Genomic DNA, 26460 nt, shown 5'->3' with positions numbered 1-26460 from the left:
AGAGCTGTTGGCGCATGCAGGGACATATTACTTTACGGGTAAACACTTATGACTTTACATCCATACATGTTTTTTCTTTCTTTTACTGCTGCTTTTGTACTGTATTTTGACATCTTTCATCATGCTTCATTGGGTTATGCGATACTGTAGCTATATGAGTCTTGTGCCTTTGTGTGGGGGCCACTTAGTGGTCATACCACATTATCACTTTAATTTCCTTGCAACATACAGTACAGACCAAAAGTTTGGACACACCTTCTCATTTAAAGATTTTTCTGTATTTTCATGACTATGAAAATTGTACATTCACACTGAAGGCATCAAAACTATGAATTAACACATGTGGAATTATATACTTAACAAAAAAGTGTGAAACAACTGAAAATATGTCTTATATTCTTGGTTCTTCAAAGTAGCCACCTTTTGCTTTGATGACTGCTTAGCACACTCTTACCATTCTCTTGATGAGCTTCAAGAGGTAGTCACCGGAAAACGCTTGGTAGAAGGTCTGCCATGTTCCCAATGATAATCCGCATGTGCTATGCACATGCTGCGGAAATTTCCGCGGCGGATTATCATTGCGTAAAAATCCGCAGCACTGCCAATTATTTTGCGGAAGTGCGGCACTTTCGCCGCCATTGACTTGCATTGGAACGCATGTAATCCGCATCACTGCATCTGTACATGAGGATTCCATGCGTTTCAATGTGCGGATGGTACCCGGGTTTGGAGAAGATGAGACTCTCCTCCAGACCCAGGTACCATAGAACCTGTAAAAAAAAGAATAAAATAAAAAATAAATATTATACTTACCTTGTGATGGCCCCCGGTGTCTTTATCCGATGCGTCCTGGCTTGCTGGCAGCTCACGATAGTCTGAAAAGGACCTGCCGTGATGTCATTTAGTCATGTGACGGGTCACGCGACCGCTGACGTCGGCAGGCCATCAGAAGGTAATTATATATTTATTTTTTACCATTCTTTTACGGTCACACTATATAAATCCATGCTGGTTGCATGGATTTATATAGTGTGACCAAGTTGTCAAGCACTTTCCAAGTGATGCTAAAATCACTTGGAAAGCGGAAATGCATGTGAAGAACTCTTCACATCCGCAAGTCCCTGGCAGGAAAAATGCATGTACAATCCGTATGTACAATCCGTTGGTACAATCCGCATGTACAATCCGCATGCGTTTTTTCTGCCAGGGAGATGCAGAAACGCTCAAAAAAAATCCGGAGCATTTCTGCATTGTGGGCATATAGCCTTACATCAATTGTATGACTCAATATTGAGCACACGTAGCCAACAATACACAGCAGGAGGCCGCACGTAGCCATCTCTACACAGCAGGAGGCCGCACGTTGCCATCTATATACAGCAGGAGGCCGCACGTAGCCATCTATACACAGCTGGGGGCCACATTTAGCCATCTATACACAGCGGGAGGCCGCACGGAGCCATCCATACACAGCAGGAGACCGCACGTAGCCATCTATACACAGCAGGAGGCCGCACGTAGCCATCTATGCACAGTGGGAGGCCGCACGGTGCCATCCATACACAGCAGGAGGCCGCACGTAGCCATCTATACACAGTGGGAGGCCGCACGGCGCCATCTATACACAGCGGGAGGCCGCACGTAGCCATCTATACACAGTGGGAGGCCGCACGTAGCCATCTATACACAGCGGGAGGCCGCACGGAGCCATCTATACACAGCAGGAGGCCACGCGCAGCCATCTATACACAGCGGGAGGCCGCACGTCGCCATCTATACACAGCGGGAGGCCGCACAAAGCCATCTATACACAGCAGGAGGCCACACGTAGCCATCTATACACAGCGGGAGGCCGCATGGCACCACCTATACACAGCGGGAGGCCGTGCGGCGCCATCTATACACAGCGGGAGGCCGCACGGCGCCATCTATACACAGCAGGGGGCCACACGGCGCCATCTATACACAACGGGAAGCCGCATGATGCCATCTATACACAGCAGGGGGCCGCACGATGCCATCGATACACATCGAGAGGCCGCACGGCGCCATCTATACACTGCAGGGGGGTGCACGGCGCCATCTATACCCAGCGGGAGGCCGCACGGCGCCATCTATACACAGCGGGAGGCCGCACGGCGCCATCTATACACAGCAGGAGGCCGCACGCATTCACGCACACACACAAACATATACAGACATATACATACACGCATAAACACATTTGAAACACAAAAATACATATAAACAGACATCACACAATGATATCTGCCTGCACTCACACACACACACATACATACATGCACACACACTCACACTTACTCACACACACAGACACACACACACTCACCATTCCCCGGCTCGACTCCAGTCCTCCTGCTCTTTTCCGGTGCAGCACTGCAGGCCGGGTGCGCACTGCGTGACGTCACAGCTAGGAGACACAGCCGCGCACAGGGCCATGTCTCCTAGCAGTGACGCGGCCGGGCCAGCACAGAGAAGTTAACTGCTGCAGTGCTGGCCCGGCCGAAGAAGAAGCAGTGGCCGAGCGCCGCTGCTGGGGGAGCGGTTCGGGGCCCCCCCCGCCACTGTCTGCCGGTATGTGCCACGGCGCCGCACATATAATGAGGGCAATCTGGCCATAGACACCCCGGAGCCCTGGGCCCCCTGGAGGTTCGGGGCCCGGGCGGTAGCCCAAATTGCCCTCATTATAATCTGCCTATGCTACTTCCAATAGTTGGCTACTTTCTGAAGCGACAATTTTCATATTTAATTTCCTAGCGGAGCATTGTATGGCCTATAAGCCTCCTTACCCTGGCATGTCAGATATGTCACTCTCCATAAGGAGAAATGTTAACCCTTAGAGCACAGTCACAGGCCTGTCATACAGCCAAATTGGATCTCATGCTACGCGCAGAGGAGGGGAAATGCCCTGAAACACGTGTGTGCAAGTCATGTGGCAAGGCTCATTAAAGAGTTGATATTGACTTTTAGGGTTGATACTTCCGTTAAGTGACACTAGAATTCAAGTCCTCTTTCCTGAAGTGAAAATTAGCATATTTAATTTCCCAGCGTCAGGCATGTCACTCTCCATAAGGAGAAACGTTCTCCCGTAGACTCTTTATTAAATAACAAATACAAAAACCTGGACAAGACAAATATAAACATTTAAAATAGTGCATATTTTGCCAGAATATAGAAAAGAAAATAAGCGATAACTATGAGCAATAAAATGCCATTTGCATAGTCACCCGTAAATTGGCTAATAGAAAAAGCATCATATGGAAAAGAGGACCTAAACACCAAAGAAGTCCTCTCTTTCCCATATAATGCTCATAGTTATTGCTTATTTTCTCTTTTATGTACTTTTGGTACTGCATTATGAATTGTCTGTACATGTGCATTGCACCTTTCTTCTTTACTGAATACTACCTGACATCACTTAGGGGTAGTGTGCATTCATACTTATCTTGGATATCCACATTTACATGGCTCTATTGGTTATCATGCCTGTCATATGTGTTGGATCCCACTGTCAATCTTTGGCCTAAAGGCCAAGTCACACTAAGCGAGATCGCTAGCGAGATCGCTGCTGAGTCACAAGTTTTGTGACGCAATAGCGACCTCAGCAGCGATCTCGCTACGTTTGACACGTAGCAGCGACCAGGTCCCTGCTGTGAGATCGCTGGTTGTGTCGAAATGGCCTGGACCATTTTTTGATTGTTTAGGTCTCGCTGGGTAGCATGCATTGGTGTGTTTGACACCTTACCAACGACCTCGTTGGCGACTCAAAACTGAGACACATAGGCGTGCATTTGCGCTGCATCGTTATACAGGTCGCTACGGGTCGCCGTATCGTTGCTGCGTCGTTGGGAAGATCTGCCTGTTTGACATCTCACCAGCGATCACATAGAGACGCAGCAACGATCCCAGCCAGGTGGTATCGTTGTCGGGATCGCTGTAGCGTCGCTAAGTGTGACGGTACCTTAAGAAACAGGTTCTGACACAATATGTGCAATTTTAAATGTTTTCATTTGTGTTGTCTAGGTTTTTGTGTTCCTCACTTAATAAAGATTTACATTGTTTATATGTAATAAGTGCAACTAATCTTTTGTATGTAACTTTCCTCTTTTTTTGAATTGCCTTATTGTTGGAGTCCCCAAAATACACACTGCTGTCCGACACTCAAAAGGCCAAACACTCTCAAAAAGGCTGTGTGTTCTTTAGAGCATACAAGGATCAAACTACTTAAAGTGCACCTGTCAGCAGGATGGCAATCAGTAAACTACATACACTGTCAGGTGTGCAACATTACACTGATTAAAATGATATCTTGGTTGATGAAATCCGTCCTGTGGTTCTTGTTTAATCTTTACTTTAAGTTTGGAGATAATGATATGCCCGTGCTTCGGGGCGGCCTGTGGGGGGGGGCACTCTATCTGGTGCTCTGCTTACATATTCATCTGTATGCTCTTATGACAGCTCACTGTGCCTTCAGTGACCAGCCTCCTATTTTACCTAGTCCCTCACTACTAGATGCATTATGTAAAATAGGAGGCAGGTCAGTGAACAATCAATGATCTGTCATAAGAGCATACAGATGAATATGTAAGCAGAGCACAAGATAGAGTGCCCCCCACAGGCCGCCCCGCAGCACAAGCATATTATTATCTCCAAACTGAAAGTAAAGATTACACAAGAACCACAGGACGGATTTCATCAACCAAAGTATCATTTTAATCAGTCTAATGGCGCCAACCTGACAGTGTATGTAGTTTATTGAGCACAATCTTGCTAACAGGTGCGCCTTAAAGTCTTAAACTTTAATATAAAAAATGTAGTGCTTGCAACAAAAATTGTAAAAAAGACAAAAATAAGATGACCTATAAATACGCAAAACAGTTAGAAAATAAAAGGAGAAATAACAGTAAATATTTAAAGATTTTCAATCTATTCTGTTTCCCTGAGGGTAGGAAAACGATGGAACACACGCAGACAGTCTGACCTCCAGCATGTGAACCGCTCATCCCTAGTGAAAACAATGTAATTCTGTCAGGTTTTTTTGGAGTTCTATTTTTACGGCATTCAGTGCCATGACTTTGCAACATGATTCTTCAGGTTAGTATGATATCATACTTATATAATTATAGAATGGTCGCTGATTCAGGAGGTCATCGACGACAGTAGGAGTGGGACAATGCTGTGGGCCCCATCCTCTCAGATCTCGCTGATTCAGGAGGTCGGCGGTGGTTGAAGGAGTGGGTGATGCTGCGGGCCACGTCCTCTCAGAAGGGTCGCTGATTCAGGATGTCGTAGGCGGCAAGAGGAATGGGATGATGCTGTGGGCCCCATCCTCTCAGAAGATGTCAGCGCCGATGAGGTCTCCTCTCCCGTACATATTCCTGTGGTGGGCTTGCGGAAAATGGCTGCCGGAGGAGGCACTTGCGCAGATTGAGATCTCGGCGCCGCTACCAACCTCATGAATCAGCGACCCTGGGTCCTGTGACCCGGCTCTTATAATCCAGAAAATACGTTACTTCTCCCAGAAAATTATTGCAGTTACACATGTTTTGTACATGTTTATTTTCTTTGTGTGTATTGGAACAACACAAAAAAAACAGACAAAAAATGGCAAATTGCCATCATTTCACACGAAACATCAATAATGGGCTGGACAAAATTGGTGGCACCTTAACAAAATTGTGGGTAAACATCTTTGTTTCAAGCATGTGATAGTCGTTCAACTGACCCGTGGCATGTGATAGTCGTTCAACTGACACCTTAAACCAGATAAAAAGGGAAGAAGTTGACTCAATCTTTGCATTGTGGGTCTGTGTGTGCCACACTAAGAATGGAGAACAGAAAGAAGAGAACTATCTGAGGACTTGAGAACCAAAATTGTTGAACAATATCAACAATCTCAAGGTTACAAGTTAATCTCCAGAGATCTTGATGTTTCTTTGTCCACATAATCATGAAGTTTACAACCTATAGAGGGAGACTCTGGAGGACCTCACTGCTGACACAGAGACATAAAAAAGCTAGACTGCTGTATCCCAAAATATACTGTGACAGAGTCACTGGTGATATATATGAGGGGAGATATGTTTCACTGCAGCTGTTAGCTTCAGTGAAGTGAACCTTGAAGTTTTCTCTAGCATGTTATGTGCTGGGGGGTTAAACTGACATTTTAGAAGGGCTTGTTTTTTTGTGAATGACTATAGACGGAGGTCATTCACCATATCTCCACCTCAAGGGTGTAGTCTGGAGAAGGAAGTCTCAAGACTGTGTGGCTGGAAGCCAGAGAGCTCCACAGAAGGACTTTTGTTTGGTGAAACTTCATTGTACTACACGGAGAGGGCGAAACCCCTCTCACCTATGAACTGTTCTATACTTTATCTTTTTGTTTCCTGTTATCCCGGAGAGGCCGTGTTTATTTTGTGGAACCCTGTCACGGCTTATGCCATACTTTAATAAACCAGCCGAAGTTAACCCAAAAAGTGTTTCCTGTTTCCAGTTGACAGGTGTAAGAATCTTGTTGATGGTCATAGGAAGCTATTGATTGCAGTTATTTATTCAGAAGGGTGTGAAACTAAATATTAAGTTGAGCGTTCCAGCAATTTTGTCCGGCCCATTTTTGGGGTTTTGTGTGAAATTATGTCCAATTTGCCTTTTCTTCTCTGTTTTTTTGTGTTGTTCCAATACACACAAAAGAAATAAACGTGTAGTTGTAATAATTTTATGGAAGAAATACTTCATTTTCTGGAACAATTTCAAGGGTGCCAACACCTTTGGCCATGACTGTATAGGTTGATTTCTTTGTCTGTGCGGATTAGTCAGGATGTTACACACTTATGTTGAGAATTTCAATAGCACCTTTAGAAATATATTTGTGAAAGGCGTGTCAGGTGTATGGTGGGTGAGCTATTGCATTTCTCTTTTACTCTTTCAGGCATTATTGGAATCCGCTATTCATCAGGGTGATCTTACTTGGTCCACAGTGACCGCTACGACTTATTTACTCTTTTCTTTCCCCTGTGATACATTACTTTTCTTGTTGACATTTTTTGATTTGTCAATATATATATCTTTCATTCGTGGTTCCTCAACCTTACACTGAATTATACAATCTTTGGCATTTGATACTTATATTTCTTTGTATACATCCAATCTTTTCGGCTCACCCACTATTCCTTTCATGTGTCTGCATCAACTGGCATTTTTTACATCTTTAAAATTATATATAAAAAATTAATTGTTATGAGACCTAACTAAAATGTATATGCTCTATTGAGTTTCCCTGCTACATATTTACACACACACATATATATATATACAGTACTGTAAGGCAGCGCTCAACATCATGCTGGGGGACACTCGCTGCATCGGGTCAATTAAAGCACACCAGCCACGTTTTCCAGTATTTCACAATCCAGCAGTTTATTACTCTTCATAACTGCTTATAACCGAGTCCAACTCAGTGGCTCACCAACATATTACACGTATAATGTCCAGGAGCCTTTCAAGTGGCAGACAGGCCCACTTGGCTCCAGTTACAGCCTTCAGCAAAGTCACATATCAACGTCCATATAACGCAGTGTTTTACCTTTGCCGGGTTTTACCTGCTTCAGACTTGTTCTGCCACAGCTGTGGCTTTAAGGCTTCTCAGATGGGGGTCTCCAGCCCTCGTACCTTCAAAGGCTACTGGTATGTTTTCACACCTAACATCCAGCCTCCGCCTTCCAGGACTCTTGCCTTCCAAGCCTCTTGCCCTCCAAGGCTACTGGCATCGCTTACACATAAGGATCCAGCCTCTGCCTTTCAGGCTTCACCAGGCTTCACTAGGCCTCACACTCTAACGGTGTCCCACACAGGGAACAGGCCTCACGCCTTTTACACCTGTTTCAAAACTACCAGGGTTTATATATCTTCCAGTGCACACAGGACCTGTGCTGAAGTCACAGTCATGTGATCAGACCTTCTGTGTGCACAGGACCTGTGCTGATGTCACAGTCATGTGATCAGTCACCTGAGGGGGAGGTACATGGTCAGCCAAAACACACCCTGGACCATTACAGTAATGCCGCAAGCCGCTGCATTACATATCCCCCCCTCTGTTCAAACTTGTGGGGTTGAACACATAATATACACAATCACATTATAACCCACAGTTCACACAGAGACTATGCACTTAACAATTGCGCTGCTCAGCCCCTGGAACATTTGTCAATGACAGTAGCCCATTCCTTAGGGACCTACCATCTGTCAAGTCACATTTCCGGGTCGTAACCTTGTCAGACCTCCCCCGCTCCCAGCGGTCAGTCGTAACCTTGTCAGACCTCCCCCGCTCCCAGCGGTCAATACAGCAGTGTGACTCACATGCCCTGGTATCTAAGGTCTGGTTCGACTCCGTACTGTCCCGTACTCTACTGGGTCGTTTGTATGGGCCACTCAGACCTGAGTTACTGGAGGTCTCACTACCTCTAAACCCACGCCCACTATCCTCAGGACATCTTGGCCTGTCTCTAACTTCCACTGTAGTCGTTCTATTATTTTAAAGGCCCTTTCTCTGTCTGGTCTCACAATTTCTAGATGGCTGCCATCTTCTGCTGCTCAGAAGATGCAGTCTTTCCACTCGCAGTCTAGCGAGATTCAACTGTTCTACCTCTCGCAGGTAGGTCACTTGGTACTCCATCAGCATGCTTATATATGCAAGACTTTCTTCTGTTCCTACAGCGGAGAATGACACCATGCGGTCTTCATCTGGTATCCAGTCCTGACGAACACGTGGACTGCTTACTTTCATCACACCAGACTTCTTTACCATCATCTGCATGGCTCGGCCATTTCTCCCAATAAGCTTTCTTACCAGAGCCTGAGGCACCCGGGTGACCTCTTCAAGCAGATTTTGAGCTTTTCTCATAAGCTCCAGATGTCTAACGGCTTGTTCCATCTTCAACCGGAGAAACCGCTTCGTGCGAATACATCGCCAGTGCATGTCACTTAGGATAGCCACCCTCTTCACTGTGACTTCGGTTGTGGACAGGACCAGCAGCTGTTTAGCTTCTGAGGTCGAGTACACCTTACAGGCTCCCACGGTGTTCTTAAACTCTTCATGCACGGACTCACTGGTGCATTCTTCTCTCAAATCCTCGGGTACATCTATGAGGCACTTGTAAAGAGAGGTTTCTGTCTCATCAGTGGTCTCCAAACGATCATCTAGCTCAGGTTTCAGGGGCAACTGACTTTCAGCTTCTTCACCCTGTATGCTTCCCCTGAGCTGGCTCACAGCTACAAATTCAAGAATTTTTGTCTCGACCACTTGCATCTCATACTTATCTTCTGTTAACACACTCTTAGCTCTCCTCAGGTCCACCTTCTCATGGTATAAAGGAGTAAGTGCAACTTTTTTTTTCCCTTTTCCTTCTCTAAAGAGGCCTCGTTCACTGAGTGATACTTTGCCAGGTGACCTTTGAGCTCGAAAACTTATTCCTCTAGCTCCGCTACTCGCCTCTCAGCAGCCCATCTCTGAAGCTCTTCCTGCTTCAACTGCTCCTTTAACAGTAGAGTTCTCTCAGACCTTCTCTGTCTCCCATGCGCCCACTCGGCTCTCAACAGCCAGTCTCTCAAGCCTCTCTTGCTTCAAATGGGCTTGTAGCAACTCCTTGAGCTCCTTGATCTCGGCTTTTACATCCACCAAATCACCCAAGCTCGCATTATTCAAAGAGGCATTTGCTTCACACCTCCCTTCTCCGATAGACTCCTCCATCCTGCAGAAACTTTCCTTCAGGCACATCTCTGCCCTCTGGAGATCAACACAGAACGTCTGCAGCTCCTTCTCCTGAGCTTCCAGACCTAGGGTCTTTCTGCGGAGATCATCATTTTCATCACGGGTGTCCTGCAGAGTGGTTTCAACCACTTGGCGCATGTGCTCTGCATCCGCCTTATCATCCTCTAGTTTTTCTTTAACCCTGAGGAGATCCTCATAGTCTCTCTTAATTTGTTGCAGTTCCCCACTGCATTCACCATATTCCTTCTTGGATTCACACAGTTCCTGGTTGAACTGTTCGCGCAGTCGTTCTAGGTTTTGTTTATGCCCAGAAACTTCATCCTGCAGCGCCTCCTTCTCAAGCTTCAACTGCAAAACCTCCTCCTTGGTTTTGCGGCGGTCCTCCTTAATTTCTTGGAACATTTCCTTCCATTGGTTAATTTCCTCGTTGCTTCCCTCCAGGTCTCGCTGTAAGTACCTCACAACCTGGTATATTTTCTGCCGTTCAGACTCCAGGCTCCGCTGGTCTGAGGACACGTTCTCCAGGTTTTCCCAGAGTGGCTGCACGCCACTCTGACACTGCTGCCTGATAGGCTCCAGCTCTTGGTCATGACTGGTCACCTCCTCTTTCAGGCCTGTCAGATCCTGATCCTTCTGTCTCAGTACTGTACCGGAGGTTGCTAGTGGCAACGTCACCTCCTCTTCTGCCTCTAAAGGAGGATCCACACTTGGAACAAAGGCACACAGTACTACATTTTCTTTATTTTCACTTGCAGCCAAGACTACAGGAGCAACCTTTTTGTGGCCCTTGCGCTGTCGACGACGAGAGAGGGACTCTCTCCCCTCGTCTAGCCCCTCCTGACTAAACTCTCTTTCTACTTTCATAGTGTCACCGTCAGTTGTGGGGTCTGTGTCACTCCCCATGGTGTCGTGGACCAACAAGTCACCTCCCACCTTGACGTCAACCCCTTCTACTGGAGCTACCCCGTTATCAACGGTCAAACTGTCATTTTTAGGCAATACCAACCCACAACCAGTAACAAATTTTGGTTTTCTATACTCCACGCTCTTGTGAAAATCCGCCCCTTTTTTAGACTCCGCCCCCTTTTGAACAACCACACCGGTAGGGGAATTTTTACAAAAAAAAATCAGCAATAGTCTTAGGACCGAGTTCACAACATCTCTTACCACCTCCCCGGGCACTCTGGGACAATACTGGTGCCCCCTCAGAGTTCACAGAATGGTTCACTGCTGCCATTCTATATGGTGCCCACAGCTCCTGCCGTTCCTGCACCATGTCCTATAGACGTTTCTCAAATACCTGCTGCGGTTTTAACCGGCACTTTAATCGCTCAATAGCTTCATTTTGTTTTGCTGCTCCGTTCACAGCCATCGCGGTACACTTTTCACATTAGACACTTCACACCGCTTTCCCTGAAAAATTTTCGTGGCCCTGCCGTGCCACAGCAAACCAGGTTTGAGAGCGAGGACAATTTTCGTAACCTCACCGAGTTACAGCCAGATGCTTTAATTTTCGTGACCCCGCCGAGCCACAGCAAGATGCTTGTATCCACACTCGTCGTCCTGTGCCGTTACCCCTAGCAACCGGGCTGCAGTTGCCCCTAGCAATCGGGCTGTAGTTGCCCCTAGCAACCAGCCTGCAGTTGCCCGCATTCTCCAACCACATGTAAGGCAGCGCTCAACATCATGCTAGGGGACATTCGCTGCACCGGGTCAATTAAAGCACGCCAGCCATGTTTTCCAGTATTTCACAATCCAGCAGTTTATTACTCTTCATAACTGCTTATAACCGAGTCCAACTCAGTGGCTCGCCAACATATTACACATATAATGTCCAGGAGCCTGTCAAGTGGCAGACAGGCCCACTTGGCTCCAGTTACAGCCTTCAGCAAAGTCACTTATATCAACATCCATATAACGCAGTGTTTTACCTTTGCCGGGTTTTACCTGCTTCAGACTTGTTCTGCCACAGCTGTGGCTTTACGGCTTCTCAGATGGGGGTCTCCAGCCCTCGTACCTTCAAAGGCTACTGGTATGTTTTCACACCTAACATCCAGCCTCCGCCTACCAGGACTCTTGCCTTCCAAGCCTCTTGCCCTCCAAGGCTACTGGCATCGCTTACACATAAGGATCCAGCCTCTGCCTTTCAGGCTTCACCAGGCTTCACTAGGCCTCACAAGCTAACGGTGTCCCACACAGGGAACAGGCCTCACGCCTTTTACACCTGTTTCAAAACTACCAGGGTTTATATATCTTCCAGTGCACACAGGACCTGTGCTGATGTCACAGTCATGTGATCAGACCTTCTGTGTGCACAGAACCTGTGCTGATGTCACAGTCATGTGATCAGTCACCTGAGGGGGAGGTACATGGTCAGCCAAAACACACCCTGGACCATTACAGTAATGCCGCAAGGCGCTGCATTACAGTACATATATCTATAATATAAGGGTAGATGAGTCCTTCAGTCTGAAGCCTCTACAGACTGCGCAAGTGCAATGCGCCTGTGCAGTCTGGCCAGAGACAGAAGAAAACATCAGCCGTTATAGGTGAGAAGAAGGAGGACGAGGATGAAGGACTGTCGTGCCGGAGATCACGGTATGGGGAAGTGCTGACTGCATAGCGCGATCTCCGGCGCCATTTTATTGAAGACAAATTTGCAGTGTGCTAATTTGTCCTCAACAAAATGGCGCCAGAGATCGCGCTATGCGCAGGCGTGAACTCTGGCACCACACTTCTCCTGCAAGAAAGAGAGGAAAAAGGTGAGTAGGAGTGTTTTTTTTGTATGGATGGGGGCAGCACAAATACCAGGATGGGGGAGCACAAATATCAGGATGGGGGACCAGGATGGGGGAGCACAAATACCAGGATGGGGAAGCACAAATACCAGGATGGGGGAGCACAAATACCAGGATGGGGGAGCACAAAAACTAGGATGGGGGAGCACAAATACCAGGATGGGGGCAGCACAAATACCAGGACGGGGGCAGCACAAATACCAGGATGGGGGCATCACAAATACCAAGATGGGGGAGCAGGATGGGGGCATCGCAAATACCAGGATGGGGGAGCAAGATGGGGGCATCACATAACAGGATGGGGGCACAGGAAGGGGGCAGCATATAACAAGATGGGGGTGCAGGATGGGGGCAGCACAAATACCAGGATGGGGGAGCAGGATGAGGGCGCACAAAACAGGATGGGGGCACAAGATGGGGGCTGCACAAAACAGGATGGGGGCAGCACATAACAGGATGGGAGAGCAGGATGGGGGGCAGCACATAACAGGATGGGGGCAGCACAAATACCAGGATGGGGGAGCAGTATGAGGGCAGCACAAATACCAGGTGGGGGAGCAGGATGGGAGCAGCACAAATACCAGGATGGGTGAGCAGGATGGGGGCAGCATAAATACCAGGATGAGGAACCAGGATGGGGTGACAAATATGAGGATGGGGAGCACAAATACCAGGATGGGGGAGCAGGATGGGGGCAGTACAAAACAGGATGGGGGCAGCACAAAACAGGATGGGGTGCTGGATGGGGGCTGCACAAAAGAGGATGGGGGCTGCACAAAAGATGGGAGCTGCACATAACAGGATGGGGGAGCAGGATGGTGCAGCACATAACAGGATGGGGGAGCAGGATGGGGGCAGCACATAACAGGATGGGGGTGCAGGATGAGGACAGCATATAACAGGATGGGGGCGCACATAACAGGATGGGGGAGTAGGATGGGGGCGCACATAACAGGATGGAGGTGCAGGATGGGGGCAGCATGCAGGATGGGGGCAGCACATAACAGGATGGGGGCACACATAATAGGATGGGGGCAGCACATAACAGGATGGGGGAGCAGGATGGGGGCAGCACATGGCACGATGGGGGCAGCACATAACAGGATGGGGGCGCAGGATGGAGGAGCATATGCCAGGATGGGAGACCATATACCAATAAAAATGCACACCACCCGGGCGTAGAACGGGTTCAATAGCTAGTATATATATATATATATATATATATACACATACATATACACACACACACACACACACATAGTGGTGTGAAAAAGCGTTTGCCCCCTTCTTGCTTTCTTGTTCTTTTGCATGTCTGTCACACTTAAATGTTTCAGATCACAAAACAAATTTAAATATTAGACAAAGATAACACAAGTAAACACAAATTGCAGTTTTTAAATGAAGGTCTTTATTATTAAGGGAAAAGGAAATCCAAATCTACAGGGCCCTGTGTGAAAGTGATTGCCCCCTAAACCTAATAACTGATTGGGCCACCCTTAACAGCAACAACTGCAATCAAGCATTTGCGATAACTGGCAATAAGTCTTTTACAACGCTCTGGAGGAATTTTGGCCCACTCATCTTTTCAAAATTGTTGTAATTCAGCTACATTAGTGGGTTTACGAGCATGAAATGCCTTTTTAAGGTCATGCAACAGCATCTCAATCGGATTAAGGTCAGGACTTTGACTAGGCCATTCCAAAGTTTTAATTTTGATTTTCTTAAGCCATTCAGAGGTGGACTTGCTCATGTGTTTTGGATTATTGTCCTGCTGCAAGATTCAAGTGCGCTTTAGCTTGAGGTCATGAACAGATGGCCTGACATTCTCCTTCAGGATTTTTTGTTAGACAGCAGAATTCATGGCTTCATTTACCACAGCAAGTCTTCCAGGTCCTGAAGCAGCAAAACAGCCCCAGACCATCACATTATCACCACCATATTTTACTGTTGGTATGATGTTCCTTTTCTGAAATGCTGTGTTACTTCTATGCCAGATGTAAAGGGACATACACCTTCCAAAAACTTTTGTCTCGTCAGTCCACAGAGTATTCTCCCCAAAGTCTTGGCGATCATCAAGATGTTTTCTGGCAAAATTGAGACGAGTCTTTATGTTCTTTATGTTCAGCAATGGTTTTCGTCTTGGAACTCTGCCATGCATAGTGAAGTCATGAACACTGACCTTAACTGAGGCAACTGAGGCCTACAGTTCTTTGGATGTTGTTGTGGGGTCTTTTGTGACCTCTTGGATGAGTTGTCGCTGCGCTCTTGGGGTAATTTTGGACACTGGCCGCGGCCCCCAGCCAGTCACCGGCCGTGGCCCTCAGCCAGAGACCGGCCCCCAGCCAGACACCGTGCCTCAGCCATCTCACCTCTTCTGCTACAGCCGCCAGGTTCCTGAGGGAGGGAACGGAGGGCATTGCAATCCCGCTCCACCACCACTGAAGGACCCTGCCTCCTGTTACCCTCGCTCCACCGCCCCCCAGGTAAGGTACCTATTCAGACTATAAAACGAACCCCCATCTTATAAAAAAAATGTTTTCCTATATTCCACCCCAAAATTTGGGGTGTATCTTATGGTCTGTTGCATCTTATAGTCTGAAAAATACGGTATATAACAATATATATATATACAGTGGGTACGGTAAGTATTCAGACCTCTTTAAATTTTTTACTTTTTGTTTCATTGCAGCCATTTAGTAAATTCTAAAAAGTTCATTTTTTTTCTCATTAAAGTACACTCTGCACCCCATCTTGATTGAAAAAAAAACAAATGTAGAAATTTTTTCAAATTTATTAAAAAAGAAAAACTGAAATATCACATGGTCATAAGTATTCAGACCCTTTGCTCAGACACTCATATTTAAGTCACATGCTGTCCATTTCCTTGTGATCCTCCTTGAGATGGTTCTACTCCTTCATTGGAGTCCAGCTGTGTTTAATTAAATTGATAGGACTTGATTTGGAAAGGCACACACCTGTCTATATAAGACCTCACAGCTCACAGTGCATGTCAGACCAAATGAGAATCATGAGCTCAAAGGAACTGCCCAAGGAGCTCAGAGACAGAATTGTGGCAAGGCACAGATCTGGCCAAGGTTATAAAATAATTTCTGCATTACTCAAGGTTCCTAAGAGTACAGTGGCCTCAATAATCCATTAATGGAAGAAGTTTGGGACCACCAGAAGTCTTCCTAGAAGTCTTCCAGCCAAACTGAGCAATCGTGGGAGAAGAACCTTGGTGAGAGAGGTAAAGAAGAACCCCAAGATCACTGTGGCTGAGCTCCAGAGATGCAGTAGGGAGATGGGAGAAAGTTCCACAAAGTCAACTATCACTGCAGCCTTTCACCAGTCGAGCCTTTATGGCAGAGTGGCCGGACGGAAGCCTCTCCTCAGTGCAAGACATATGAAAGCCCGCATAGAGTTTGCTCAAAAACACATGAAGGACTCCCAGACTATGAAAAATAAGATTCTCTGGTCTGATGAGATGAAGATAGAATTATCACCAAAAAGTTCTAAGCGGTATGTGTGGAGAAAACCAGGCACTGCTCATCACCTGCTCAATACAATCTCAACAGTGAAACATGGTGGTGGCAGCATCATGCTATGGGGGTGTTTTTCATCTGCAGGGACAGGACGACTGGTTGCAATTGAAGGAAACATGAATGCGGCCAAGTACAGAGATAATCTGGATGAAAACTTCTTCCAGAGTGTCTGGACCTCAGACTTGGCCGAAGGTTCACCTTCCAACAAGACAATGACCCTAAGAACACAGCTAAAATAATAAAGGAGTGGCTTTAGAACAACTCTGTGACCATTCTTGACTGACCCAGCCAGAGCCCTGACCTAAACCCAACTGAGCATCTCTGGAGAGACCTGAAAATGGATGTTCACCAACGTTCATCATCCAACCTGACGGAACTGGAGAGGTTCTGCAAGGAAGAATGGCAGAGGATCCCCAAATTCAGGTGTGAAACTTGTTGCATCATTCCCAAGAAGACTCATGGCTGTACTAGTTCAAAAGGGTGCTTCTACTCAATACTGAGCAAAGGGTCTGAATACTTATGACCATGTGATATTTCAGTTTTTCTTTTTTAATAAATTTGCAAGGAATTTTACATTTCTGTTTTTTCAGTCAAGATGGGGTGCAGAGTGTACTTTAATGAGAAAAAAATGAACTTTTTAGATTGTTTTCCAAATGGCTGCAATGAAACAAAGAGTGAAAAATTTAAAAGGGGTCTGAATACTTTCCGTACCCACTGTATGTATATATATATATATATCTCGCTATGTGTATATATATATATATATATATATATATATATATATATACACACATTACAGACCAAAAGTTTGGACATACCTTCTCATTTAAAGATTTTTCTGTATTTTCATGACTTTGAAAATTGTACATTCACACTGAAGGCATCAAAACTATGAACTAACACATGTGGAATTATATACTTAACAAAAAAGTATGAAACAACTGAAAATATGTCTTATATTCTAGGTTCTTCATAGTAGCCAGCTTTTGCTTTGATGACTGCTTTGCACACTCTTGGCATTCTCTTGATGAGCTTCAAGAGGTAGTCACCGGAAATGGTTTTCACTTCACAGGTGTGCCCTGTCAGGTTTAATAAGTGGGATTTCTTGCCTTATAAATGGGGTTGGGACCATCAGTGGTGTTGTGCAGAAGTCAGGTGGATACACAGCTGAGAGTCCTTCTGAATAGACTGTTAGAATTTGTATTATGGCAAGAAAAAAGCAGCTAAGTAAAGAAAAACGAGTGGCCTTCATTACTTTAAGAAATGAAGGTCAGTCAGTGCGAAAAATTGGGCAAACTTTGAATGTGTCAACAAGTGCAGTTGTAAAAACCATCAAGTGCTACAAAGAAACTGGCTCACATGAGGACCGCCCCAGGAAAAGAAGATCAAGAGTCACCTCTGCTTCTGAGGATAAGTTTATCCGAGTCACCAGCCTCAGAAATCTCAGGTTAACAGGAGCTCAGAATAGAGACCAGGTCAATGCCACACAGAGTTCTAGCAGCAGACACATCTCTACAACAACTGTTAAGAGGAGACTTTGTGCAGCAGGCCTTCATGGTAAAATAGCTGCTAGGAAACCACTGCTAAGGACAGGCAACAATCAGAAGAGACTTGTTTGGGCTAAAGAACACAAGGAATGGACATTAGACCAGTGGAAATCTGTGCTTTGGTCTGATGAGTCCAAATTTGAGATCTTTGGTTCCAACCACCGTGTCTTTGTCCGACGCAGAAAAGGTGAACGGATGGACTCAGCATGCCTGGTTCCCACCGTGAAGCATAGAGGAGGAGGTGTGATGGTGTGGGGGTGCTTTGCTGGTGACACTGTTGGGGATTTATCAAAATTGAAGGCATACTGAACCAGTATGGCTACCACAGCATCTTGCAGCGGCATGCTATTCCATCCGGTTTGCGTTTAGTTGGACCATCATTTATTTTTCAACAGGACAATGACCCCAAACACACCTCCAGGCTGTGTAAGGGCTATTTGACCAAGAAGGAGAGTGATGGGGTGCTACGCCAGATGACCTGGCCTCCACAGTCACCAGACCTGAACCCAATCGAGATGGTTTGTGGCGAGCTGCACCGCAGAGTGAAGGCAAAAGGGCCAACAAGTGCTAAGCATCTCTGGGAACTCCTTCAAGATTGTTGGAAGACCATTTCTGGTGACTACCTCTTGAAGCTCATCAAGAGAATGCCAAGAGTGTGCAAAGCAGTCATCAAAGCAAAAGGTGGCTACTTTGAATAACCTAGAATATAAGACATATTTTCAGTTGTTTCACACTTTTTTGTTAAGTATATAATTCCACATGTGTTAGTTCATAGTTTTGATGCCTTCAGTGTGAATGTACAATTTTCAAAGTCATGAAAATACAGAAAAATCTTTAAATGAGAAGGTGTGTCCAAACTTTTGGTCTGTACTGTGTATATATATATATATATATATATATATACACACGCTATTAATTTTCGCACTAGCACTTTACAAGTCTTTTCCATCTCATTTTCTCATGTTCTCTGTGATATTGGTATTGCATGTTATATTTTTCTTACTTACTGGCCTTGGGCTTTATTACATGCACCTCAGAATATACTTACATTATATCTCTGTCATTTCCACTATTTTTTATGGTCCACCCTTTGTGAGGGTATTTGATCATTTCTGCATGCAGTTATGGGCTATTTTGGGTTTCTAATTAATTTTAACATGGCACTTTGTATTGTAAAATTGTCATATTTAGATACAGGTGTGCATATTGTTTTTGTTTAGCCCTTTCCCTTTCTCTTGTCGGTACATATTGCTTACTGATACAGAAGTCTTCCAGACATCAACTGTGCATCCTTATCTTTATTACATAACATATGGAAATCCAAAACTGGCTCTGACAGAAACGAGTTAAAATATATGTTTCAAATAGGTGTAGATGTTTATTATATAGAAAACCGCTGTAGGAGGATTCTTTACCTGCCAGCCATCTTGATAATCTGGTTCTGTATCAGTTCCATGATCTTCACTTTCTTGTTCATCTTCATACTCATCTGCTACAAATAACAAAGACTCTTTCTTTGACATTTCTGCAGACCATCGCGCCATTTTGATTTCAAGCCTAATGTCATCATCTTCTTCAATCTTTCGCTCAGCTTCTGCTAGTTCAGCTTCATCAGTTACTTTTATGAACTCATCATCTTCAGCCTCCATAGCCATGGAATCTTCACTGAGTTCATCTGAAGGAAAAATAAAACATGAACTACATATTAAATACTTATGAACAGTATGACAAATCTGAATATTTCATGTGTGAAAATGGTAGTTTAAAGGATAGGGACACCTATGGGTCTTTTACTTACAAATAAGTATTGTTGCAATGTGATTTGACTAAAAATATTGGATTGTTTGGCTTTTACAGCCTCTATGACAGAGTATAGCAGAGTTAACAGTAAAACCCAACAGTGAGCTTATTCTGTAAGTCTGTAACTCTTTCTCTCCTCGCCTGAACAAACAAAGTTTAACTTTTGTAATAATTCAGCTTAGAAGATCGAAAAACCCTGCTGTCAAACTGGTTCGCTAGAAAATTTTACTGTTAAAGCTGTTAAAGGGGATGTTTTAGTATCACATGTTTTTTAATTTAACTTTTTTTTCATATAACGATTAATAAGAAAAAAGCAAAATTAGTAATCTTGCAATTTACACACTGGTACTATACTCATAATGCTCATCCTTGGGCCACCTGCACAGTTTAGTGTTTCCAGTACAATGTGATGACAGCTATAATCATAATGCTCATCCTTAGGCCTCCTTCACGCGTTAGTGTTCCCAGTACGTGTGGTGACAGTTTTCACATGTACTGGAGACACTTACACAGGCACATCCATTATAATCTATGGAGCTGCGCACATGTCAGTGTGCTAACACAGACCGTGTGTTCGTGTGACCCACACATAGACATGACGTTTTTTTTTCCTGCTGCACGGACATCAATATGTCCCGCACACGTGCACACGGATGACATAAAGTGTGACATCCGTGTGCCATGTACCGAAACAGATTGTAGAATAGAAATGACAGATGTTTAGGTGTCAGATGTGCAAAGAGAGAGATAAAAAAACATTTTTGATAACGGGTCTGTGCTCAGCAAGACCTGATAAGTGTTGACATCACTACCCGATGCCTGTGAATAACGGTCACTTTATAATAATAATAATCTTTATTTTTATATAGCGCTAACATATTCCGCAGAGCTTTACATACATTATCATCGCTGTCCCCATCGGGGCTCACAATCTAGATTCCATATCTGTATGTCTTGGAGTGTGGGAGGAAACCGGAGAAACCGGAGGAAACCGACGCAAACACGGGGAGAACATACAAACTTCTTGCAGATGTTGTCCTTGGTGGGATTTGAACCCAGGACCCCAGCGCTGCAAGGCTGCAGTGCTAACCACTGACTATTCACAGACGCCGGAGCCGGATTCGAAGAACGTGGATTACAGCAGAGCTTCGTAGGAACATTTTTACAAATAAATTGGTGAACGAGGGAATGTCTCTTGCTTTTATTTCTCTCGTTTTATGTTTTTCAGGTATCCTTTTCTGGACTACTTCAGATTCGGTGGATTATGGCGGACCTGCATGGGATTTTTGTTTTCAAGAAATTGGTGAACGAGGGATAATGTGGGGGAGTCTATATTCAAATAAAGTATGTTTTTCTCTGTGTGTACGTTTTTAATTTTTATTACTGGGTTAGTAATGGGGGTGTCTGATAGACGCCTCTCCATTATCAACCCGAGGGGTTGATGGCAGCTGTGATTTTTGACAAATCACAGCTGTCATCAAACCCAACTACCATTACCCCGATTGCCACCGCACCAGGGCAATCGGGAAGAGCTGGACAAAGAACCAGAATTGGCTCTTCTATTGTGACGCTCCACTTCTGGGGTTGCAGTGGGCTTGTATTTTTAGGCTTGGAAGGGTCCAATAACGAGGGACCTTCCTAGCCTGATAATATCAGCCCCCAGCTATCTGTTTTACCTGTGCTATTTATCAAAAATAAGGGGGACCCACGTTGTTTTTATAATTTATTTATACAAGTACAGTAAACTACATATGCAAGGCAAAAATTACTGTATTTATCGGACTATAAAACGCACTTTTTTCCTCCAAAATTGGGGAAAGGAAGGAAAGTGGGGAGTGCGTCTTATAGTTCAATATATATATATATATATATATATATATATATATATATATATATATATACTGTGGCTGTTGGTGGTGGGAGGTGTGGGGGAGTAGCAGCAGCGGTGGAGCAGGGCACAGGAGGCAGTAGTCAGGTGCTGCATGCTACACTGTGACCGCTGCTAAAAAAAAAGAATATTCACTGCTGCCCATGCCTATGGGCGTGGGAACAGTGAATATTCATTTTCCTTAATATCGCGCACACAGTACCTGCAGCGCGGCTCCTGGTATGTATGGCACTCCTCATCCCTCTTCCTGGTATATATGGCACCTCTCATCCCTCTTCCTGGTATGTATAGCCCCCTCATCCCTCTTCTTGGTATGCTTGGCACCCCCCTGATCCCCATCACGCCGCACACAAAAAAATAAACAATTATGCTCACCTCCTCTCTCCTCCAGCACTGCGTTCTGCTCCGCTTCCGACAGGGATCCCACTGTGTGAGCCGCGCATGGCGTAACTGCCATGTGCCCTCACACTGTGAGATGCTATGCCGAAATAGTCACTGCTGCTGGTGAGAAAATGGCTAGAAGGTTGAAGGAGTGTTTAAACTAGGGATTGGGGGGAGGGTATTCATTTTATAGGTGGGGAAGATAGTGCAGATAGTGACCTGGGCACAAATAAAGAAATTGGAGGTGGGGTTAGAACAGTCAATATAGTAAGAAGGAATAGAGGTACAGAGAGATACATGAAATGCATGTACACTAATGCCAGAAGCCTCACCAACAAAATAGAGGAATTATAACTAATTTTGTTGGAAAATAATTATGACATGGTGGGGATGTCTGAGACATGGCTGGACGAGAGCCATGACTGGGCAGTTAATTTACAGGGCTATAGTCTGTTCAGAAATGACCGTACAAACAAGTGAGGGGGGGGGGTGTGTTTATATGTAAAATCATCCTTAAAACCCATCTTGCGTGAGAATATATGTGAATCTAATTAAAATGTAGAGTCCCTGTGGGTGGAGATAAGGGGCGGGGGAAAAAATAATAAATTACTGATAGGGGTTTGTTAGAAGTCTCCAAAAATAATGGAAGCAGCGGAGAATATCCTCATAAAGCAAATAGATGAAGCAGCGACTCAAGGAGAAGTCATTATTATGGGGGACTTCAACTACCCTGAAATACATTGGGGAACAGAAAGCTGTAGTTCAAGCAAAGGTAATAGGTTTTTGACAATGATGAGAGACAATTACCTTTCACAACTGGTTCAGGACCCAACAAGAAGGGGGGCACTGCTAGACCTAATATTAACCAATAGGCCAGACGGCATATCAAATATACGAGTTGGGGGTCACTTGGGTAATAGTGATCACAAAATAATAAGTTTTCATGTATCCTTTAATAAGATGTGTAGTAGAGGGGTTACAAGGACACTAAACTTCAGGAAGGCAAATTTCCAACGGTTGAGAGATGATCTTAGTGCAATAAACTGGGACGATATCCTGAGACATAAAACTATACAAAGCAAATGGGAGACATTTATTAGCATTCTGAATAGGACCTGTGCACAATATAAACCCTAGAGGAATAAACATGCTAGAAATAGAAGGAAACCACTATGGCTAAATAGAGCTGTAAGGGGTGCAATAAGTGACAAAAAGAAAGCATTTAGAGAACTAAAGCAAGTAGGTAGTGATGAGGCATTAAATAAATACAGAAATATAAATAAATTCTGTAAAAACCAAATCAAGGCAGCAAAGATTGAGACAGAGAGACTCATTGCCAAAGAAAGCAAAAGTAATCCCAAAATATTCTTTAACTATATAAATAGTAAAAAACGAAAAAATGATAGTTTTGGCCCCCTTAAAAATAGTCTCGGTGAAATGGTGGATGAGGATGAGGAAAAAGCCAATATGTTAAATGATTTTTTTTCAACAGTATTTACACAAGAAAATCGCATGACAGAAAACATGATCAGTGATAACAAAAATTCTCCATTAAATTCTCCATTAAATGTCATTTGCTTAACCCAGCAGGAAGTACGGCGGAGTCTAAAAATCACTAAAGTTGACAAATCCCCGGGCCCGAATGGGATACACCCGCCAGTACAGCAGGAATTAAGTAACGTCATAGATAATTTTTAATCTTTAAACGTTCCATAATAGCAGGGTCTGTACCACAGGACTGGTGTATAGCAAATGTGGTGCCAATATTCAAAAAGGGGACAAAAACCGAACTTGGAAATTATAGGCCGGTAAGCTTAACCTCTACTGTGGGTAAAATAATGGAGGGTTTCCTAAGAGATGCTATACTAGAGTATCTGAAGAAGAATAACCTCATGACCCAATATCAACATGGGTTTACGAGGGACCGTTCCTGTCAAACTAATCTGATCAGCTTTTATGAGAGGGTAAGTTCTGGACTGGACCAAGGAAATGCAGTGGATGTTGTGTATTTGGACTTTTCAAAAGCTTTTGATACGGTTCCACACAAAAGGTTGATACATAAAATGAGAACAATGGGGATAGGGGAAAATATATGTATGTGGGTTAAGAACTGGCTCAATGATAGGAAACAAATGGTGGTTATTAATGGAACACACTCAGACTGGGTGACAGTTAACAGTGGGGTACCACAGGGGTCAGTATTGGGTCCGCTTCTTTTTAACATATTTATTAATGACCTTGTAGGGGGCATACAGAGTAGTATTTCAATATTTGAAATATAATATTTGAATATTACCATTCGTATTATCCGTCTCTTTGATTTGTCATCAATTTTCCTCCTGCACCCACGTCCAGGGAGGTTGGCTACAGTCCCATGGATCTTAAATTTCTGAATAATATGTGCAACTGTAGTTACAGGAACATCAAGCTGCTTGAGGATGGTCTTATAACCTTTACCTTTAACATGCTTGTCTATAATTTTCTTTCTAATCTCCTGAGACAACTCTTTCCATTGCTTCCTCTGGTCCATGTTGAGTGTGGTACACACCATGTCATCAAACAGCACAGTGAGTATCTGTAGCCTTATATACAGGCCCACTGACTGATTACAAGATTGTAGACACCTGTGATGCCAATTAGTGGACACAACTTGATTTAACATGTCCCTTTTGTCACAATATTTTCAGGGGTACCATCATTTCTTGCCAGGCCTATTTCATGAGTTTCATTATTTTTTTAAATTCTGTGGAAGCAGGGTTGAAAAGCAATGACTGACTTTTATTTATTTATTTTCATAGATTTTTAATTTATTATTACTTTTGTCAGATTCAAGTTATTTCTGTGACCATTGTGGGTTTTTCTTTCATTAAACGAGGGGTACCAACAATTTTGACCACGTGAGTATCTACCCCATATCTATCTCTATCTTTGCACATCTAAAAGCTAAACATCTGTCATTTCTAGTCAGCATTCTATTCCAGTACGTGTCACACAGACGGCACACGGATGCCACACACATACACAGATAGCACCGATACTGTTTTTTCCAGTATCGGAAATATCAGGACGTGTGAAGGAGGCCTTACAGAAAGAGTTTACAGCAGTTTCCTTATCATAGGCAGGGTTACAATGATTGATAACACCTTTATATGTCTGGGCTGGCCTCCACCGAGCCGGGGCATAATGGCGGCCAACCGCCACGGTGGACTCGCTGGCCGACAGGTCGTCCTCAGCACAATAAAAAGAGTACAGTTGTGGAAGGGATGCAGGATCAGCCTGTCTCAATAAGCAATGTCCAGACTTCAGGTGCAACAGGAAGAAAAACTCTGCTTTACTGGAGCAATTGATGATGATGATGACAACTCTTCACAGTTATTCAGTGCACTGAGCCAACAGGCCCTTATGGAGTGATGAACCCAGCTCTTTTCCGGCAATGTGTAGCAGCTCTACTTACTCCCGCTGCATATAGCAATATACGGGCACTAAAACTTCTCCTCTCAACCTGGACCTTGGCATCCACGGCACCTCAGGCTTACAGGAAAGTACCTCAGCTCTCTTCCCACCGCTGAGAACTAAGAATCCTCCATAGACATCCCTCGTCTGATCCCTAACTGATGTCGTCTGGAGGCTGAGCAATTCTTGAACAGCACAGGACACTATGTTTCACACGGCTGCACAGATTTCGCTGCAGTCCCGACAGCGACCACAACAAATTAAATGGCTGGCCTACTTGATCTCCAGCACCACTCTATCCCAGGGGTGCAGGGTTGCTTCTCCTGGGCTCGGTAGTTCTCCTGTTGGGGCTGCTACCCACCAGACTTTACAATGGCCCTACATTAATTACATCTGTGTGTTTAAAAATGGCTGAAGAGCTGGCTTCTCACACCATCAGAGTTCACAGACATTTGTGACGCCTTTCTTTGCAGGGCGCCACATGTATACAGCTAATAACACAGGATCCACCAATCCCAATAGGTGATCTGACAGCTGAAACTGCTCTCCCTCCCTTCATAATAACCTTTACACCTGCTCATTAGATGAGAATGAGACAAAAACCACAGCATCAAAAAACATTATTACAGTGCATGTAAAAAAAGCACTCAAAAATGTCATGAATAAAACCTAAACAACCTAATTTACATTATAGGTGCAGAAATGCTGCAGAAAATCTTCAAAATCAAAAACTCACCAAATACTCCTAGTGGGAATATAGCCTAAGAGAGTAGTGTGGGTCCGTGACCATTTGGCATTCAATCTAGAATTCACCCCTGGCTATAAGATGTAAATTGATAGATCTCATATTGAAGATAAGAGCAGGGAGTTATTTATGCTACTACACAGTTAACAGCAGCATTGAACATGACATTGTGCAAATGGTTGAAAGCAGAACTGCCTGATCAAATATACTAATAGGTACAGTACATTAAAATCTTATTCTTGCCTAGCTTTAAATTGAATAATTAATAATGTCCTAATTAGTAATCATGCTGTATAGCACTTCAAAATACGTATGAATCAACATTGAATAATAAGATATGGGTAATCCAAGAAAAAGAAGAGAACTGTGACATGAGATAAAAAGTCACATTTATTATAAACTAGATGGTGGCCCGATTCTAACGCATCGGGTATTCTAGAATATGTATGCGGCCGACCGGGCGTACTTATTTTAAATACGGCGCCAATTGGCCGGAGAGCGTGTTCAAATTTGGCGCCA

General features: G+C 44.4%; 1 protein-coding gene across 3 annotated transcripts in view; it reads right to left on the bottom strand.

Annotated features, from left to right (window-relative positions):
• Positions 1 to 26460, bottom strand: part of LOC141265441 (NFX1-type zinc finger-containing protein 1-like) — a 325904-nt gene that overhangs the window by 109629 nt on the left and 189815 nt on the right. For all 3 annotated transcript variants that reach the window (XM_073678552.1, XM_073678553.1, XM_073678551.1), the window contains one exon: positions 19090 to 19349. In XM_073678552.1, the coding sequence (XP_073534653.1) occupies positions 19090 to 19349 (260 nt within the window). The remainder of the gene's footprint in view (positions 1 to 19089; positions 19350 to 26460) is intronic.

This window comes from Phyllobates terribilis, unplaced genomic scaffold (genome assembly GCF_046119375.1).
Source record: "Phyllobates terribilis strain yellow unplaced genomic scaffold, ASM4611937v1 Scaffold_4__5_contigs__length_816908805, whole genome shotgun sequence".
Taxonomy (NCBI): Eukaryota; Metazoa; Chordata; class Amphibia; order Anura; family Dendrobatidae; genus Phyllobates; species Phyllobates terribilis.
Note: the sequence above shows the minus strand (reverse complement) of the source record. Positions and strands in the feature narration are given on the sequence as shown.